At 42.9% G+C, this 20,797-nt stretch overlaps 2 protein-coding genes across 4 annotated transcripts in view; both read left to right on the top strand.

Moving 5' to 3' along the window:
• Positions 1-3,201, top strand: part of LOC135205689 (tubulin-specific chaperone D-like) — a 99,286-nt gene extending 96,085 nt beyond the window's left edge. For all 3 annotated transcript variants that reach the window (XM_064236608.1, XM_064236606.1, XM_064236607.1), the window contains exon 22: positions 668-3,201. In XM_064236608.1, coding sequence (XP_064092678.1) covers positions 668-880 — 213 coding nt within the window. In that variant the 3' untranslated portion in view covers positions 881-3,201. The remainder of the gene's footprint in view (positions 1-667) is intronic.
• LOC135205693 (protein sel-1 homolog 1-like) overlaps positions 1-20,797 on the top strand; it is a 337,811-nt gene that overhangs the window by 227,253 nt on the left and 89,761 nt on the right. The gene's annotated exons all lie outside the window — the stretch shown is intronic.

Below are 20,797 nucleotides of genomic sequence, written 5' to 3'. Positions count from 1 at the left end.
AGTAAATGTTGTTTTGATAGTCCCCACAAAGGACAGTATGAAGCATTGTTATCAGGGCTGAAGGAAACATTTTTTTTTCTTCTTCTTTACAAAACATCTCTAAATGAATCTCGAATAAAACTTATCTAGATGAATCTGAAGTACCCTGAGAACCTTTAGTGCCCTTAATTAGAAAGAGCTTATATATAGTATCATATCAGGATGAAAGATTCTGATATGAGAGCAGAGATACAGCTGGCCCTTAAAATAAGCAAGGGTTAGTAAGGTTCATTGCAATGTTTTCTTAGGCTCCACTTGCTGTGTTTTCTGCCTTCTAAGCACCTATTCCATTAGGTCTCTTCATATCTGGCTGTCCAAGTTTCAAGTTTTGACCTCATGAAGATAAGGACCCAAGGAGAACCAAACTGATTGATTGCATAAAAATTTTAAGGAATGGTAATAGTTGGAGAGATTATTAAGAAATGTCATGTTTGGAAGATTTGCAGCAGTCAGGCAGCTTCCTTTCAAACAGCAAAACAATTCTATGCTTAAATTTCTTTGCTGGGATATAACTTAAATTTTTTACATTAACTCCAAGTTCCACAGTCATAACTTTGCCATCATATAGTGGATATTTAACCGAGCACCTTTGTCTTGTCATGGTTAAAGAAACTTTATTCCCTTTCAGTATCCAAATGTACGAGCAGTAACAGCAACTAGTTTCTTAACTGCTCTTCAAGACTACAGTGATAAAGAAATTGTTCCTGAAAATCACTTGGAGGAAATCACAAATATTTTAGAAGAAACAGAATGGATGGACGACCTGGAGGAAGCTAGAAGACAAAGAAATCGTTTGTGTGAGCTGATTGACATTCCCATTCCTCAGCCAAGGAAAAAATGAGTTCCCAATCACAGAATCAACCAGCTGTTGTTAATAAGTTCCATTTTCTTTTAATGAATCAAGAGGCAACTTGTTAACAATTAGTTGGTTTGCACGTGCAAGAGAACGCACCCGTCCAGTTAAGGTTGCATGGCTTTCATGCATGAATTACGAAAGCCAACTGGTTGGTTGAAGATTATTGCAAGTTTCAAGTTCCAAATGGTAATAAGAGGATCTTATATAGGAAATATAATCTATAAATCAAATAGTTTTATGACTGCTTTTTCGAATTTATTATTGTTAATCTGTTATGGTGGGAGATTGAAGGCCCAAATGATACTTTAAAATCTTTACCGATGGAATACTTTTAAGTAAATTGACTGTGATATATGTTCTGTAATTCTTCAAAACTTTTCCACTAATTTTAATTTCATATTCCTTATCATTTAGAAGATGTAACTATAACATTAAAAGAATTTCACACTGACATCTGTTCCTAGTTGTAAGTATCAGTTTGAGGAAACATGTCGCAGAGGTTTTTCCTAAGGCTAAAATTACCATTGTATTGTAGTTTCACAGCTGTGAGATGTGTAAGACATAATGCATTTGTAATTTTTCTATGTGATAAACTTTATGCAAAATAACTGTGATATGCTTCTGATGCAGATATGTAACAAATGCTTAGTTTTAACTACAAAACTGAAATGTCACAATGATACTATACTATCAAAGCTTAGTAAAATGCCCTTTGTTTTGTTTGCAACACATTCAGTTAGCTACACTTTTTTTTATATCACTCGACAATAAAACGAAGATATAAATGACTTTCATACATCCATCATAACTGATAAGTCTGTTTTAAATTGTGACTTAATCAACTGCATTCAAGTTAAAATTTTAAATCTTGAAAAGCCTCTGTATTTTTAAAAGTAAAATTATTCCATTTTTTTACTATTAGCAAAATTTATGATGTACAATGAAAGACACTTCATGCACCTATTGATGCAATGGAGATATGAACACGCAAAGACAATGTATGACTATAGAAGGCCAAAATACCTTAACATTGTTCTGCTTAGATAGTATCCTAATGATGAAGCATTAGATCGAGATCTTACCTATAAAGATGGTTCAGGCACATAATGAGTAGAGAGGAGCAGTCTATTGAAAAAACAACATTTAGAAGTTGCACAATGCCAACCAGTAGCAATGCCCAAGAAGTAAGTGAAGACAGAATTCAGGTAGAACATCCACAAGACAAGAGTGGAGAAAACACTCATGATGTCTGGGCCCCGTAAAGGGAGAAAATGATGTGATAACGTTATTAATAGGAATTAAGTGTTCCAGGCCAAATCACCTAAATGTTTTGATGGAACTTAAAGCAAACAAAAAAAAAAGTTTTGCAACTTTATTTCACCTGTTTGTGAATCTCAATTCCTGCAATAACTGAAGACCTTCGATGACAGTTGTGAAGTACAATGAAGAATTAATCCATACTCCCTCTTTTAAACATAGATGAATGAAGATAGAAGGAACTCTCAGAGTCCTGTTATCAGACCTGGACGTAAGAATATTATTTGCCGTTACTTTTAAGTATTTCCTACGTGGGTCAGTCAATCATCCAAGAAGGAATCCTGGCAGACACATCATCTAACTGAACCTCTTATCCAAAGGTACCTTAAGCATCCTTTAAAACACTAATAATTCTCCCATCAATTGAAATAGGAATCGCTTAGTTTTAATATTAACATTGCTGCACATTTCAATACCTATTCATAGTGGGTTGGAGATGGCTGTTACAATGTGAGGATGCATGTTTCAATACCTATTCGTAGTGGGTTGGAGATGGCTGTTGCAATGTATGGAGAAGAGAGTTAGATGCTCCAAGTTGCTTGCACACCATAAGCAGTACAGCTACTTGAAGAAATACTGCTGCTTTGGCCAGAGCAATTATATTTCTTTCAAGCTCTCAGAATCAGCGAGCGAGTTCCTTGGGCTATGACATTTCAAGTGTTTCCTCTCACATCCAATCCCTGGAAAACTACTGTACCAAGCTTTCCTTCCTTCACTCAAGTCATCACTTATATGCTTATGCTCCTAATCCCTTTTTTAAGACTTCCTTCCAGTTTTTTGGGAGATCTTGAAACCAGATCACATTCGAGAGACCATGCTTCATTCATACTAGGGACCAAAGCTGGCTTATTTTGGTTGGTTGATCAAAGTTCTAGATTAAATACGAAGGCTAAAATGAAACCTCAGGTTATAAAGCTAATTTCACACTTGGTAGATCTTTATTAAAGCCTTGGGAAACTTGTAAACCAACTGGAGGTAATGCAGAACAACTAAGCATCATTTGTTTTAATGTTTTGTACCTCAGAAGCTATTATTATGAATTATTAATCCCATTCTTACCCAAAAAACAGTCCTGGGAATGACTCAAACTTATTCAAGGAAAATTGATCTATTCAAAAGTATTTTTCAATTAATATTTTGCTAAAATGTCAGCAGTCCATGAAACTACTGGGTGTAACATGCACCAATGCAGTTTGGAAATACAAGTGTTTTCTATGAATATGAGTAAGTGGTATCCAAAACACTGGACATCCTTCGGGCTCTGTGACGTTCAACACACGTGAAGGCTCCACATAAAATTGCCTGCCATGAAAGAAAATGTGGATAATGTTGATGCAAATAAGAAAAGCTGACCATGAATCACACTTTAGTACATCTTTTCACAGAAAAAATTTATTGCAATTCATGAACATGATATTGTTATGTTACAAAAAAGTTTCATACATACTTACCTGGCAGATATATACATAGCTAAGACTCCGTCGTCCCCGACAGAAATTCAAATTTCGCGCCACTCGCTACAGGTAGGTCAGGTGATCTACCGGCCTGCCCTGGGCGGCAGGACTAGGAACCATTCCCATTTTCTATCATATTTTCTCTCTTCCACCTGTCTCCTGCGGGGAGGCTGGGTGGGCCATTAATCGTATATATCTGCCAGGTAAGTATGTATGAAACTTTATTGTAACATAACAATATCATTTTCATACAATCAACTTACCTGTCAGATATATACATAGCTGATTGGCACCCTTTGGTGGAGGGTAAGAGACAGCTACTTATGGAATAGACAGGTAAACAACATATGTTGTAGGTATAAATAAAACCTTGGTTCCTACCTGATAGGTGGTAGACTTCGTGGGTGTTTGCCCAGTAGTCTGCATCACCTCAAGAAACTTTAGCGAGATATATGATCTATGGCCAAGAGTTCTTGTGGGTCTGCCGATGGGGTCTTATCCGTTTACTCGGCAGAGCCTGAAAGGACTTTGTCAATGGGTGCTGATCCACTTATATGACAATACACCTTATGAAGGAGCATACAACCAATCCCGACCACCTGATCCTAACCACATGTTAGAAATAAAGATTGTTCCGAGTTATCCCCCGAACTCTTCACAACAACCATAACTCAAAAAGCACAATACGCACACATACATAATTTTCAAAAAAAAAAAAATTTTATACTCATCTAATTAGATATCACAAGAGTTTCTTACTGAACAACAGAGACGGCCGCCCGTGCAGCACCAAGTCCTTTTTGTTAGAAGAGACTCTAGAACATATCTAAAAAGAAGGTAAGTACGTATATACTTAAGGATTGGTGTTGGCTCCCATACCCAGGATCGTATCCGCCGATACGAAAGGACCCAGAGAAAAAAATTTCTCATAGGTCACACGAACGTCTTTCAAGTAATGAGATGCAAATACTGAGTTGCATCTCCAAAATGTCGTATTTATGATGTTTTTAAGTGACATATTCTTTTGAAACGAGAGAGACGTCGCTACTGCTCTCACTTCGTGCGCTTTCACTCTCAACAGTCGGAACTCTTCGTCAGGACAGATCTTATGCGCGTCTGTAATGACGTTCCTCACAAAGAATGCAAGAGCATTCTTAGACATCAGTCTTGTGGGGTCTTTTACCGCACACCAAAGACCCTGTCTAGAGCATCCCATCTGGTGTTTTCTCTGGAGATAGAATTTTAGAGCTCTTACAGGACATAGAGACCTCTCTTCTTCTCTGCCTACGAGACTCGATAAGCCTTTAACTTCGAATGACTTAGGCCAGGGATTCGTGGGATTCTCGTTTTTAGCTAAAAACAGGGTTTTAAACGAGCAAACAGCTGAGTCTCCCTTGAATCCTACTTTATCCTCCAGAGCATGTAATTCACTAATTCTCTTTGCCGTAGCTAGAGATAATAGGAATAGGCATTTCCTAGTAATGTCCCGAAACGACGCCAGATGAGGAGGTTCGAACCTTTTGGACGACAGGAACTTGAGTACCACGTCCAGGTTCCAGTTAGGAGGGACCGGTTCCTTAGACTTCGTCGTCTCAAATGATCTTATGAGATCGTGGAGATCCTTGTTATCTGCCAGATCTAATCCTCTATTCCTGAACACTGCCGAAAGCATACTTCTGTATCCCTTTATTGTGGATACCGCTAGATGCGATTCTTCTCTCAGGAATAGAAGGAAATCCGCAATTTCCGCTACAGAGGTAGTGGAGGAGGACAACTTCTTAGTTCTGCACCACCTTCTAAAAACCTCCCACTTTGACTGATATACTTGTCTAGTGGAGGTTCTGCGTGCTCTCGCGATTGCACTTGCAACTTTGCGAGAAAACCCTCTCGCTCTGACGAGTCTTTCGATAGTCGAAAGGCAGTCAGAGCGAGAGCGGGGAGGTTTTGATGATACCTCTGGAAGTGTGGCTGTTTGATTAGATCCATCCTTCTTGGGAGGGATCTGGGAAAATCTACCATCCACTCCACTACCTCTGTGAACCAGTCTTGTGACGGCCAAAAGGGGGCTATCAATGTCATCTTCGTCCCCTTTGAAGCCACAAATTTTCTCAGCACTAGTCCCAGGATTTTGAACGGAGGAAAAGCGTAGACGTCTACGTGAGACCAGTCTAGCAGGAAGGCGTCTACTATCAGAGCTCTGGGGTCTTCCACAACCGAGCAAAAGACTGCCAGCCTTTTGGAAATGAACGTGGCGAAGAGATCCACGTGAGGAGTCCCCCAAGGAGACCAGAGACCTTGGCACACATCTTTGTGTAGGGTCCACTCTGTGTGAAGGACCTGGTTCCTCCTGCTGAGCCTGTCCGCCCTCACATTCCTTTCTCCCTGAACGAACCTTGTAAGTAGGGAGATGTTCCTCTGAGACGTCCAAAGTAGAAGATCTTTTGCCAGTTCGTATAGGAACAAGGAGTAGTCCCTCCTTGTTTCCGAATGTAGGCAAGTGCTGTGGTGTTGTCCACATTTACTTGAACTATTTTGTTCGAAACAAGAGGTTCTAGACTCTTCAGAGCCAGGTGTACGGCGAAGAGCTCTTTGCAGTTTATGTGCCAAGACACCTGTGCTGCTTCCCAGGTGCCTGACACTTCCTTCGAGCCTAATGTTGCTCCCCAACCTTTCTCCGACGCGTCGGAGTACAACACTAGGACTTGGTTCAGGATTTTCAGGGAGATTCCTTTGTTCTCCTTTAGAGGGGGCAACCACCACTCCAAATGTGGTCTCATTTCCACTGGAATGGGAAAGGCGTCTGAAAGATGTCCGGTCTTCCAACTCCAAGACCTCTTGAGGAAGAATTGAAGAGGGCGTAAATGCAGCCTTCCCAGAGGGAAGAACTGTTCGAGCGAGGAAAGGGTTCCTAGAAGGCTCAGCCATTCCCTCGCCGAAGTCTGTTCCTTCCCTAAGAAGAGAGAGACTACTTGCAAACCTTTTGTGATTCTCTCTTGCGAAGGGAATACTCGAAAACCCCGAGAATCCATCTGAATCCCCAGATAGACTAAGTTCTGTCTGGGGGTCAGTTGTGATTTCTCGAGGCTTACGAGTAATCCCAATGATCTGATCAGGTTCAATGTCAACGTAAGGTCCTCCAAGCACTGTCTCTCTGATCTGGCTCTGATGAGCCAATCGTCCAGATACAGACACACATTTACACCTTTGAGGTGAAGAAACCTCGCCACATTCTTCATCAGACTTGTGAAGACCTGAGGAGCTGTGGAAAGGCCAAAACACAAGGCTCTGAACTGAAAGATCCTTCCCCCCGTCATGAAACGGAGGTACTTCTTCGATGAAGGGTGGATCGGGACGTGAAAATAGGCGTCCTGGAGATCCAGACACACCATCCAATCTCCTTGTCGCATTGACGCAAGAACTGAGGCAGAAGTCTCCATCGAGAACTTCTCCTTCTGAACAAATTTGTTCAGAGAGCTGACGTCTAGTACTGGTCTCCAGCCTCCCGAGGCTTTCGCAACCAGAAAAAGGCGATTGTAAAACCCCGGGGAGTTTTGATCCAGTACTAGTTCTATCGCTCTCTTGTCCCACATCTGATCCAACATTGATCGAAGAGTATCTCTCAGCACAGGATCCTTGTACTTGGCTGACAGTTCCCGCGGTGTTGACGTTAGGGGAGGACTGTCCAGGAAAGGGTTACGATATCCCTTCTTTATTACAGACATTGATGAAGCGTCTGTGTTTATACGTGCCCAGGCCTCCACAAATCCCAGGAGCCTGGCACCTACTGGTGCTTTGGAGGAGAGAAGCATCATTTTCCCTTTTTAAAGGGACGAAAGGCAGACCTACTCTCTTCTCAGGAGTCTTCCTTCTTGAGTAGCTCTGGAGGTAGGGCCACCTCGAAAGGGCTGAAAACCGATGTACTCGGTCCTTTCTTTTCCGTCGCAGTAGCAGGTTTCTTTTTCCTTGCTGACTGAGTAAGAAGGTCTTGAGTTGCCTTCTCAGTTAATGAACGAGAAATGTCCTTCACTAACTGAGAAGGGAACAAAAAGTCTGACAATGGAGAGTACAGTAGCGCTGCCCTTTGAGAGTGGGAGACCGCTTTCGTCAAAAAAGGCACTATAAGACTGTCCTCTCTTCTTAAGAAGACCTGCTCCAAATAAAGAGGAGATCTCAATCGAGCCATCCTGTACCGCTTTGTCTATACAACCAAAATACACAGAAGGACTTCTGGTTCGAGTCCTTCAGAATCATGGGCTTTCTTGGATATCACCCCAAGGGACCAATCTAAGAAGTTGAAAAAAACTTCTAATACATGGAAGAGTCCCTTGAGGAGATGATCCAGTTCTGAAATCCCCTCCCCAAGTTATACGGGCAGAGTTCAAACTTTGTCTTCGTGAAGCATCGACTAAGGTCGAAAAGTCCGCTTCTGTCGAAGACGGAAGAGAAATGCCCATATTCTCTCCCGTCTGATACCAAACTGCCTCGTTTACCAGCTAGTCTCGCTGGGGGCATGCAGAAGACCGTTCTGACCAACTCCTTCTTGACTTCATCCATGAGTTTAAGGACTGAAAGAGCCCTCTTCATCGAAATGGCGGGTTCATTCTAAGAAAAGACGAAGACTTCTTCGTCTTTGCGCTCGAGAAAAGAGCGCGCAGAGAAGGAGGAGCGGCAGGGGTCAAGTTGTCTCCTTACTCTTCTAGAAGCAAGGCTGTCAAAACTTTATAGTTCGATAGTCCTTCTCTTCCCTGATACTCGTCTTCCGAGTTTACTTCTAACTCGGGGTCTAGATGAGTCTCCGCTAACAAATCAGGACGTCTTTCCTCTGGGGGAGACAACCTCCTGATAGGAGAGGGACTAAGGGAATGATATTCCTTCCTCTTCACAGCTTTAATAGAAGCTTCCTTCTTGGAAGGCGCCAACAGCCTAGGCTTCTCTCCATAAAAGGATGACGCCTCCCGCTTGGATGACGCTTCTCGTCCGCCAAGCGCCCTGGCTGACGCCTCCCGCGTTGTCCTGGCTGCTGACGTCTGGATGACGCCTCGCGCCTGGAAGACGCTTCGCTCTCAACTGGCGTCCTAACTGGCGCCAATACCTTGGTTGGAGCCTCGCGCTTATAAGACGCTCACGTCTATCTGGACGTTATTACGTTTCTGCCGTAGGTTCCCTCGATCTCGATCTTGAAACCGAAGCCTCTGCGGTATGTTTGGAAGCTTCACGTCTGCATGACGCCTCTCGATTTGCTTTGGGGAAGAGAGAGGACGAGTCTTCTTGATTGGAAGCGAAACGTCCTTCTTACGAGGAGGATCCCTCGCTAACACACCCACCAAAGAGGCTAGCTGTTCCTGCACCGCCATGAGAATCTTTTTCTTTCTGGAAGTTTCTCCCACGTCATCTTCAATCGGGGAGAAGTAGCAGGAAAGCGTTCTGCTACGTCCACGTAGGGTGACGCTGACGCCACCTTCCGCCTTTTTAATAGACGAGGGAGCTTCATCTGAGAAGCGCTCCGGGCTCGAATCCAATTCAGGTTCTCTCAAATGCCGTTTCAGAGGCCAAGAGAGATCCAAATCCTTCCACCCTCGTTTAGGTGTGGGAGTGGACGAGGATGAGAAAACACTCTCGCAGGACGCTTTTTCTAAAGCGTCCCTGAGCAGCCTGCATCGAAACAGAGCCTGCTGAAGGGACGTCTGACCGTTGGGGATTCCCCACGACCTCCTTAAGGCTTTCGACTTTCCTTCTCCTGGGCTGGGTGGGAGCTTGGAAGAGGTCTAGGCCTGGGAGCGTCGCAGGGACGATCAAAACGCCCCCTCCACAACACTGGGAGAACTCACTTCACTGTACAGTTCACTTTCACTAGCCTTACCTTGTAAGTCCGCCATTTTGGACTTCATCTGATGAATCGTAGCCTTCAGATCGGCGATTTCCGAGGCCGATTCAGAAAGTAAAGCTTGTGAATTGACATATAGGGAGAATCCAACTCATCAGGATTAGAAATAGGATCAATAAAAGGCTCAATAGGCCTTGTACTCACTTTCAAACGTCTAACCCTATCCCTCTCTAACTTCTTCAAATAAGAAGTTAAAGTCTTCCATTCTTCTGCATTTAATCTCTCACATTCATGACAGGTATTAGAAGAAGAACACTGAAACCCCCTACATTTACGACATACAGTGTGAGGATCAACCGAAGCCTTCGGTATCCTTACCCTGCAGCCTACATTCACACACATTCTCACACTCACATTTGAATCAGACATACCGAGAAAATTCCAAAAAGCAAGTCCAAAATCAGTCCACAATAGCGAATGCCAAAAACACGATCCAGATAAGTCACCAAAAAGCCGAGAAACGATGATCAAAGGATGAAATAAGAATCTAAGTCAGGAGGTAATAACAACAATGTTGATACCACCCGGCGACAGAAAATATGATAGAAAACGGAATGGTTCCTAGTCCTGCCGCCCAGGGCAGGCCGGTAGATCACCTGACCTACCTGTAGCGAGTGCGCGAAATTTGAATTTCTGTCAGGGGACGACGGAGTCTTAGCTATGTAAGTATATATCTGACAGGTAAAAGTTGATTGTATGAAATATATATTTCCTTACCAGAGCTCCAGGAAGGATAGCCATGACTGAAGTAGACAATGAAAAACTAATATAATCTGACAAAAACCCAGCCAGTAAAGGACCAAGCACCTCTCTGAAAAAGAAAAAAAATATGAAGGACTTCAAAAACTTGAATCCATTACTCTGACCTCAATAACAGGCTTATGAACAATACTAAAACTATTAAAATCAAATTAGTAGTAAGTAGTTTTCAAGAATATTTGCTGGCTTGACATTGAAACATTTTTCCAGCATTTCTCATGACATACTGAAGCAAGGGAGTAAAGCATCTTTAAGAAAAACCTGTAGGGTACCTCTTACTGCATGCTCAAAAAAAAAAAGAAATGACGTGACTTATGCAGACATTTGTTGAAGAAAAATGTTCAAGCCTTTAGGAAATTCACCTGGGTTCAGCATAGGTCCAGTGCACAATATGGATGGCTATATCCAAAACAAACTGAAGAAGACTTTGACGGAGGAAGTAACCTCACAATCGTATAGCAGATAGTGTGAGGAGGTAAACAAATGACCTTTGTCACTATATGACGGCAATCAAGTCATATGTGGATTATCATAGGTGGTAAACTTTAAAGTCAAAAGTCAGGAAAGACTAGGATGAGATAACCAAAGGCTATGGATTTCCCTTCCAAAAAATTGTAATTACTGTATTACAGGAAAAGGAAACCATGAGACAAAAATGGTTTGTGAAGATGAAATTAAGAGGCTTAAACAACTCTGTTTTTCCAACTACAAAAGTTGAATATTTTGATGGGAAGGCTCTCAAAATAACAACCGTGCTTTTCCCTCTACAATAACCTGGAATTCTCATGTGGCCTCTTCTGCCACCTGTCTCGTCTTGCTGCATCATTCTATAATTCCAATGACCAGTTTATAATCACTACAGAATAACAATTACATGTACTTACCCAAGTGAGTAAGATGATGACCACAATCCACCTACCACTGCATATGTAGCCATGTCCACATTGCTGTCTCTGGAAAAATAATGACTTTAAAGCAATATAGTCATTAAAAAAACTTTCAACTTTTTAAACTTCACAACTAAAGATTCTTCACAACCTCTAAAGGAATTTCTCAGATAAACTACCATCGATTCAAAATTCTTGACTTTATACTATTTAATGTATAAGATTTTTTAATGGATGGGTAAACTGAAAATTAAAGACTTAACATTTTTTAGGGAATTGTTTCTATGGGTTAGCAGTCTTTTTAGCTGAAAGACTAACAAAGTTTATCTTGTTTACGGACCTGAATTCTGTTAATCATCATATATCAATTTGGCTAGTAAGCATGACTAATTAGACTAGATTGCTTTATAAAAAATCTGGCTATAAAAGTAAACATTGAGGCACTGACTGACTGAAAAAGCAGACTACTATTAGTTTTCTAATATTACTTAGTAGCATTATGCATGAAAATCAAAGGTAAAATAAGATTTTTATTTGGGGGTGAAATGAGGAAAACTTTCTACAAACTTTCCAGAAAAAAACTTAGCCTCAGCACCATTTAGGTTGTTATTCAGAGGTTTTAGAGTATATATAGTATATGTACATATAATAATAATAATAGTACAATGAAGACACTACCTGTTAGTTACTTCTAGGATACACCATAGTCGGTACAATGCTCATTGCGGAGGAAATGCCAAAAAAAGACAATGGCAATAACATCCGGAATATACAGTCTGAAAAGATAATTAGTTTCTATTTGCATGTAGAATTAACCATTTTTAGTATATAAAATACATCAGTTTGCTCAAACAGCCCCCAGCTAATAGTTTGTCTTTCTTAAACACTGTAGCAACAGTACCAGAGGCCTGGTTAAGTACTAGTAATAGTAACAGCAACAATACTAAATCAGTTTTTGTTCATACACGAAACAAACCTTCGGTCTTAACATTAGGATTTACTAGCGCCAAGCTGGAAAACCGGTTAGTAAGAATTAAAAGTTAACACTCTGTGGAGATCCAGGGACTAATGGCATCTTTATACCAGGTCACGGGGCATGTATACCCAGAATGCCCACGGCTACTGTGACCCATCAGTTATTTTCCTACCGCCTTTAAGATAAGACGTGTTATGTCTATCTCATTTAAAGCCGGTTTTTTTCAGTTTGCCCGTTCTTTCCTTTATCCATTTCATTTTTTATTTTTCATTCCTTTTCTTTCTCCAAGTGTGATCAGTGTGTGGTAAGAGTGTATACGTGGTATGATGGAGAATTTTGCCTCAACATCGGGATCGTCTACCGTTTCGAAGAGGAGACAAAGGAAATGCCCAGGAGTCAGTGGCTTTCCATGTTCTAGTTCCTAACTTCGGTGTCAACGGAATCCCTCATCCAACGTGTAGTAGGTGCAGGGAAAACGTATGTACGGTTACTAATCCGTGTTCTGTTTGTCGCGGTTGGTCGGTGGAACAGTGGAAGAAGTTCTATGGGAAAAGCCAATACAAAAGGAAGGGGGTGACGCCATCTTTGGATGACCAAACCTTACCGGCTTCTTTTGTATCGGTAATAAACCAGGCTGCTCCATATGTTTCTCCACCTGCTTTTGAATTGTCTCATACCCCTTGCGGTTTCTCCTAGCGGTTCTGTATCGGAAACGTCAGGAGGGGCCTTGGGTAATTTATGAATAATTTGCACTCTCCTTTGTTCCCAGCAAGTAAAGGGGGAGATCCGCCATCTTTGTTCCAGGCTCCTGCTACTCAAGCGGCATAGGTTAGATGGTACGTGGTCAGCGCTAGGCCTACCAGGCGTACCAACCTTGGATGGTCTGCTTGCGCATTATATGACGTCACGGTTCCAGCAGGGTCCGGCAGCGCTGAATGTTCCTCATCCCCCGGCTTGCAATTTTATGGGAATTAATGCCACGGCTTCACCATCCCACTCAGTATTTACAGCGATGCAGAACGTGGGAGGTAGTTTGGCAGCAAACGTGCGGTTGCCGAGCAGAAACCTCTCAGTCTCTCCCTACGAGAGGGATGACGTCACAACATACGTCACACTCTGATATGGCAGGCGTGATGACGTCACAGGACCGATTCTCGGCCTTTTTTCGCTGCACCCAGACGCTAATACGCCTTCTGACCCGTCAATTGCAACTGTAATGCAGAAATTACAGGATATAGAGAAGAGAATGATAAGAGAGACAAAAAGAAAAAGTGTGATTCGCCTTCTTCGTCTTCTTCCTCTCTAGTTCGGCGTCATCGCTAAGTCCGATAACGTCACGGCGAGCGCCAGTCAGCGTTGGAGGAGGATTCGGGAGTTCCTGGCGGATCCTCGGGCTAAGAGGAGAAGAATCAATTCTTCCTCTTCTTCGGACCAAGACTGTCATTTCCAAGTCAGCAAGAAGGTCGGAAAATCAGTGGCTATTAAGCACAAGGTTGGCAGCGAAGCCGCCGTCGCAAGAATCCGAACAAGCGAGAGAGGTGACGGCCGGCGAGCTAGCGGCCGAGGCGGAGTTGCCAGTTCGGATCGCAAAAACTGCGATACCTCTGGTAAAATCGACGTTGGCGGCGAAAGGTGCAGCAGAGGATGGAATGCAGGTCCCAGTTTCGCCCGTAAGGCCGTTCAAAATACGTACGAAGGACGATAAGGCTCCTATTAAAAGTACGAAAAATAGAGAGTTGGCAACCTCGGCGGATACGTTCGTGGAAGGCAGTGTCCGTCTGGATAGAAGGTCGAGGCCGGGCTCGCCGACAACTCGAAAACGATGCCAATGCTAATAGAGACGAACTTATCTCTGTCTTAAGGGAGCCTTCATCTTGGAGATCTAAACGAGATTCTCGCTCTAGATCCGTGAGGCAGAGAAAGAGTGAGACGTTCTCGTTCCCCTGCTGACTATCCGGGATCGAGCCAACAGCGGCCAGCAAAGATCAAAGAGACCGCGGCCGTAGGGGCAGGCGGCCGTGGAATTCCGGGCCGTCTGTCAGAAGATAGAGGCGAGACAACATCCCTTGTGACGGAGAGTGGTACACTAGAGCCGGAGGAAGGAGAAAACCAAGAGTTTCTGGCCTCGTATGCAGAGGTTATTGATTTGATTCGTCAATTCAATAGCCTTTCGGAGAAGACAGAAACACCGGCCAGTATGCTTCCTCCTGGAATTGACATGGCATTGGATAAAGAGGGATACCAAGGTGTCGTATGAATTGCCTTGTTCGAGTCATGCGGAATCGGTCTTGCAACACGTAAACGCAAAGATTGCAGGGAGGGATAATTCCTTAAGATCTAATAGATCATTTGAAATTTATCCCCCTCCAATGATAAAGCAAAGGAAATATTATACGACAGAAGGTCCCTTTGCTGTATAGACAAATGAACCCTAATGTTGTAAGGTTAAGGCCTGGATTAACCTTGGATCAGGTTAAAATGGAGTGCCCTTCGATGACGTACCAAGAGCTGCTACGTTAGAAGCAACAGCTTCCTTCTGTCTTTCAGCTGCTTCCTGGTAGACCTTTGGTCAACAGCAGTGGCGAAAATTGCATCCTCGGAAGCAACAAGGAAAGTAGTGGATGAACCATTGTTCATTAGATTACTACAGTCAGGTTCCAAGGCGATTGCGTACCTGACAAACGTAAGTGCCAATGTTTTGGGCAAATATCCTGCTAATGAGGAGAGATGCAGCATTGGCTAGACTAAGCCGCAATGTGGATTTGGATTCCTGTTAGCCAAATGAGGAATGGGGATATCTTGGAATCGCAACTGCTGTTGCCAGAGGTCATACTGGAAGAGGCGATAGATAGAAGAAGGATGGACACTAACGATAGTTTGGTGCAACAGGCAGTTAGGAAAACGTCTAACAGTCAAACTACTCCTTTGGAGGGAAGACAACAGCAGATGTCTCGAAAGAAGACAGTGAGACATAGCATCCCTAATAGAGTCACAAGACCCTCTTCCCCAAGAGGATAACTCATCGGCCCTTTCACATAGAAACAACAGAGGAAGGGGCAATAGGGGAAGAGGGAGAGGCTCAAGAAGATAGGATGGGCGCCTCCCATCACTCGGCCACACCAGTGGGGGGTGGGCCTGGCAATCACTGGAAGGTGTGGCAGGAACTAGGGGCAGAGCAGTGGGTGGTGGATGTTCTCAGGATCGGGTATTTGATTCCGTTCGAGGTAACCCCGCCCCTGACAGATCAACCATTACCCCACGTCACTTATGCCCACAAATCTCAGAAGGCCTATTCTGCAGGACGAAGTGAAGAGATGATGGAAAAAGGAGCTGTGCAACAAGTATGCAGTCCGACAAAAGGCTTCTACAGCAGGATATTCCTGGTACCCAAACCACAAGGGAGTGGAGGACAGTAATAGACCTGTCAACGCTGAATCTGTTTATAAGGAAAAACCAGTTTTCAAGATGGAACTCCGAAAACGGTTCTACAAGCAGTCAGAATCGGAGACTTTATTGCTGACAGTCGATCTAAAGGACGCATACTTTCAGATACCAGTCCATCAGTCTTCAGGAAATTTCTTTCCGCTTCAGTCTTGCAGGAAAGCTTTCGAATTCAAGGTCCTGTGCTTCGGATTGACAACGTCTCCTCAAGTTTTTACAAGAGTGTCGGCGTGGGCGCATGCTCAGGGGATCAGGCTAATAAGATATCTGGACGATTGGCTGTGATAGCAAAGTCCAGGAGAAATTACTCAGGGACAGGGCGGCCCTCATGCAGCTTTGTCACAGCCTAGGTATTGTGGTGAATCAGCAGAAGTCGCAGTTGGATCCAAGTCAACGTTTGGAATATCTGGGAATGGTGATAGACACAACACAAGCCAAAGTATTCCCGACAGACCAAAGAGTAGAGAAATGCAAACAAAGGGTGGTGAATTGCCTCTCTGGGAAAGCAGACACAGCCAGCAAGACAGTGGCAGGTGGTGCTGGGAATCCTAACCTCCCTGGAGAAGCTAGTACCACAAGGAAGGCTACACCTTCGGTCCCTACAATGGAGGATGAAGGAGTTTTGGTCACCAACAGTAGATCACACGTTACGAGCAATTCCCTTGTCGGCAGAAGTGAGGAAAAGACTTGCTGTGGTGGGTTGAACGACGACAATCTGACAGTGGGTGTCCCCCTTCAACAATCCTCCCCAGACCTCTTGCTGTTCTCGGATGCGTCACTAGAAGGCTGGGGAGCCCATATGGAGGAGTTGATGGTGTCAGCAAAATGGAGTTGCAAGGACAGAGAACTCCATATAACGTGCTGGAGTTGAAAGCAACTTTCCTGGCTCTAACAAGAATTTCAGGAGAGAGTAAAGGGACACTCAGTGGTATTGATGTCAGACAACACCACAGTAGTAGCTTATATAAACAAGCAAGGAGGCCTAGTTTCTCGGCAGTTTACATGTGATGACAGTTCAACTTTACCAGTGGGCTATAGAGAACCTGGTAGACATCAAGGCCAGGTATTATTCCGGGGGAAAAAGAAAAACATAGTGGCCGACAATTAGTTGAGCCGCAGGGATCAGATTCTGGGAACGGAAGTGGTCCCTACACCAACAGGTAGTGGACAGGATTGTCATGTTGTGGGAAGGACCAATCATAGACCTATTCGCAACCAGGTACAACCAAAAAGTTGGAAGTGTATTGTTCAGTAGTCCCGGACGCAGAGGCAGTAGCAGAAGATGCGCTACAACACCCCTGGACAATCTGGACGTGTACGCATTTTTCCTCCATTTTGTCTAATCCGTCAGGTTCTGAACAGGGTAATGCGGTCTCAGAACCTCAAGATGACCCTGGTAGCCCCGTTATGGCCGAAAGCAGAGTGGTTTCCAGACCTACTGGAAACTCCTAGTAGATGTGCAAGAGAGTTACCTCCATGGAGCAACCTGTGTCAGCCTCACGCGGAGAGGTACCACCAGTCGGTGAAGTCCCTATCGCTTCACGGGTGGAGACTGTCAAGTATCTCCTCCGAGCGAGGGGGAGGGTTTTTCCGCAGAAAGCAGCAACTCAGATGGCAGGTAATATCAGAAAATCATCTGCGACAGTATACCAAGGAAAGTGGTCAGCACTGGACTGTGATTGGTGTCGTAGAGGGAAACGTGTCTCCACTCGGTACCACTATTCAGCAGTTAGCAGACTTTCTGATATATCTCAGAACAGCAAAAACATATGTCTGTATCTGCAGTGAAGGGGTCAGGGCGGCTCTAGCCTCAGTCTTACGAATGAAAGGATTGGACATATCGCTTCCTGGGAGTTGGCCATGCTGATGAAGAGCTTTGAACAGTCATGCCCACCAAAGGAGCTAAAAAGCCCCAGATTGGGATCTGACCAAGGTACTGAGTGTCTGACAAAACCCCCCTCCCCCTACGAACCCTACTAAGGCAGTCCCCACGGATAGGAAGCCTGACCTGCAAGACAGTCTTCTTATTGGCCCCTGGCTTCAACCAAAGGGCGGGTGGGGGAGCTACATGGCCTCTCATATCTCATAAAGCACTTGAGAGGTTGGAGATCAATGGTATGTGAGTTTGTCCCAGAATTCGTGGCCAAGACCCAAAATCCAACAATAGTAGACGGCAGATTCGACTCCTTTACCATACCTTCCTTGGCAGACTTTGTAGACAACGACAAAGCCGAGATGCTCCTGTGCCCCGTCAGGGCACTAAGGGAGTACTTAAAGAGAACAAGGCACCTCAGGCCGGGGTGCCAGAGGTTGTTCGTAAGTACAGGACGGAACAAGAAGGAAGTGTCCAAGAATACAATATCATTTTGGCTAAGGGAGACGATCAGAGATGCTTATACGGCAGAAGACAGAGGGTCAGATAGCCATGGTGGGAGCTAGAGCTCATGACATCAGGGGTGTGAGTGCTTCCCTGGCTTTATTTAAGAAGAACATGTCTGTGGATAAAATTCTGAAAGCTGGTGTGTGGAAGCGCAAAAAACAAACAACTTTCACCTCATTTTATTTGAAAGATGTTGCCCATAGACCCTTGGACAGAACCTTTTTCCTTGGGTCCAGTGGTGGCGGCCAACAAGTGATATAGTTCATCCAGTGCCCCTGGCTTGCGGGTCAGTTTTGCGTCTAGTCTAAGATGAAGGTATGAAAGTAGAATGAATGGGATGACTGTCTTTTTTCTTTACTACTTTCTTCCTACTCCTTTAACTACGGGCAATATGAAGGAGAGTACCGTCCTGTGCTGGAACGGACTAGATGCTAGGTGAGATGGTCATCCATACTGTGAAGCCTATCTTAGCTGATGATATACTTTTCAGTAGCAACACACCCCTCTCTGGATAATAGGGAAAAGAGGGGTGAAGGTGGGATCCAGTTCAAACAAGGGACAAGAGTAAACAGTAGAATGGTATCTACACCCAGTGGGAGAAAACCAATAGATCCGCTTATATCTTTGGTCCTAGGTTCATTGTCCATTCTCTTAGAATTTCCCTATATATTCTGGAAATGGAAAAAGTGGCAAACTCCCAGTCAGTTTGTAGAGACTTACCTCCCTCCAATAGTAAGTCTATCCTAATGTTAAGACCGAAGGTTTGTTTCGTGTATGAACAAATACCAAATTTGTAACTAATTTGTATTTTTCATAACTAACAAACCTGAGGTCTTAACAGTTAAAGGCCCACCTCGAACCACCCCTCTAGCAGTCTAAACTGGGTTAGAAATATAACTGATGGGTCACAGGTAGCCGTGGGCATTCTGGGTATACATGCCCCAGTGACCTGGTATAGATGCCATTAGTCCCTGGATCTCACAAGTGTAATTTTAATTCTACCAGTTTCCAGCTTGGCGCTAGTAAATCCTAATGTTAAGACCTCAGGTTTGTTAGTTATGAAAAATACAAATTAGTTACAAATTTGGTATATTACTTGAAATGGAATTCAACTGGTTCAGAGAAAAGGCTAAAAATTCAATGGGACATAAAACTTAAGACACAACAGCTAAATTGTATGTATATGATGTAGATTAATGGCATTTGTTTTAAGCCAAATTCAAACTAAATCTTTCTCATCATACAGTAACATGTTTCCGAGGACTTAGTCTTCCAATTTTTTACCAAATGCCAAATCCGAGATTTAACAATAGGGATTATTTAACCCTTAAACGCCGACTGTACGTATTTTACGTCGACATTTTTTGTCTCTTCGGGTGTCCGACTGGACGTATTTTACGTCGACATACAAAAGTTTTTTTAAAAATTCGCGGAAAAAAATACTTTTAGGCCTACCAGCCGAAAACTCTTGAAATCACGCGCCTTGGGGGATGCTGGGAGTCTACGGATCAAGGTGTTGTTTTGTTTACAATCGATACGCAGGCGCGCAAGCGCGAATTTCTTTCTTGCCGCACTAAAAGTATCTGTGACACATCTCGGAAATTATTTAGTCACTTTGACATAATTTTTGTACCATTGTAAATTAGCAGTTACATGAAGTATTATATATGAAAATGTGCGCATTTTTATGTAGAATACAACAATAAAATACTCATGATTGTAGCGTTTCTCAGTTTTGAGATATTTTCATATAAATAAGGATAATTGCCAAAATTTCAACCTTCGGTCAACTTGACTCTACCGAAATGGTCGAAAAAAAAAACGCAATTGTAAGCTAAAACGCTTTATATTCTAGTAATATTCAATCATTTACCTTAATTTTGCAACTAATTGGAAGTCTCTAGCACAATATTTCGATTAATGGTGAATTTTTGAAAAAACTTTTTCCTTACTCCCGCGCGGTAACTCTTCCGAAAAAATCATACATGCGATTGTGGTAATGTTTGCACCATTTTAAAATTAGCTGTTATATAAAGTTTTATATAGGAAATGTGCGCAATTTCAGCACAATACAACTAAAAACACCCATGGTTGTAGCTTTTATCAGTTTGAGATATTTCATATAAATAACGATAATTGCCAAAATTTCAACCTTCGGTCCAACTTTGACTCTACCGAAATGGTCGAAAAACGCAAATGTAAGCTAAAACGCTTATATTCTAGTATATTCAAGCATTTACCTTAATTTTTGGCAACTAATTGGAAGTCTCTAGCACAATATTTCGATTTATGGTGAATTTATGAAAAAAATAACATTTTCTTTACATACCGCGCGGTAACTCTTCCGAAAAAATCATACGTGCGATTGTGGTAATGTTTGCACCATTTTAAATTAGCCGTTACATAAAGTTTTAGTTATATGAAAATGTGCGCAATTCCATGTAGAATACAACAATAAATAATTGAAGGTTGTAGCTTTCTCATTTTTGAAATATTTGCATATAAATCACGATAAATAGCAAAAAAAAACCACTTCGGTCAACTTTGACTCTACCGAAATGGTCGAAAAACGCATTGTAAGCTAAACTCTACAGTCTAGTAATATTCAGTCATTTATCTTCATCTTGAAACAAATTCGAAGTCTCTAGCAAAATATTTAGATTTATTGTGAATTTTAAAAAAAATCTTTCCTTCCTCCGCGCGCGGATTGTCCGGCCATTCTCCGCCACAATCTCCGAAATACGTACGTACCATTCTCGGAATATTTGCTCCATTTCATATTAGGCATTTCATAGAGTTTTATA

This window comes from Macrobrachium nipponense, chromosome 24 (genome assembly GCF_015104395.2).
Source record: "Macrobrachium nipponense isolate FS-2020 chromosome 24, ASM1510439v2, whole genome shotgun sequence".
In the NCBI taxonomy this organism is placed as follows: Eukaryota; Metazoa; Arthropoda; class Malacostraca; order Decapoda; family Palaemonidae; genus Macrobrachium; species Macrobrachium nipponense.
The sequence above is the reverse complement of the archived record's forward strand: the minus strand, read 5'-3'. Positions and strand labels throughout refer to the sequence as shown.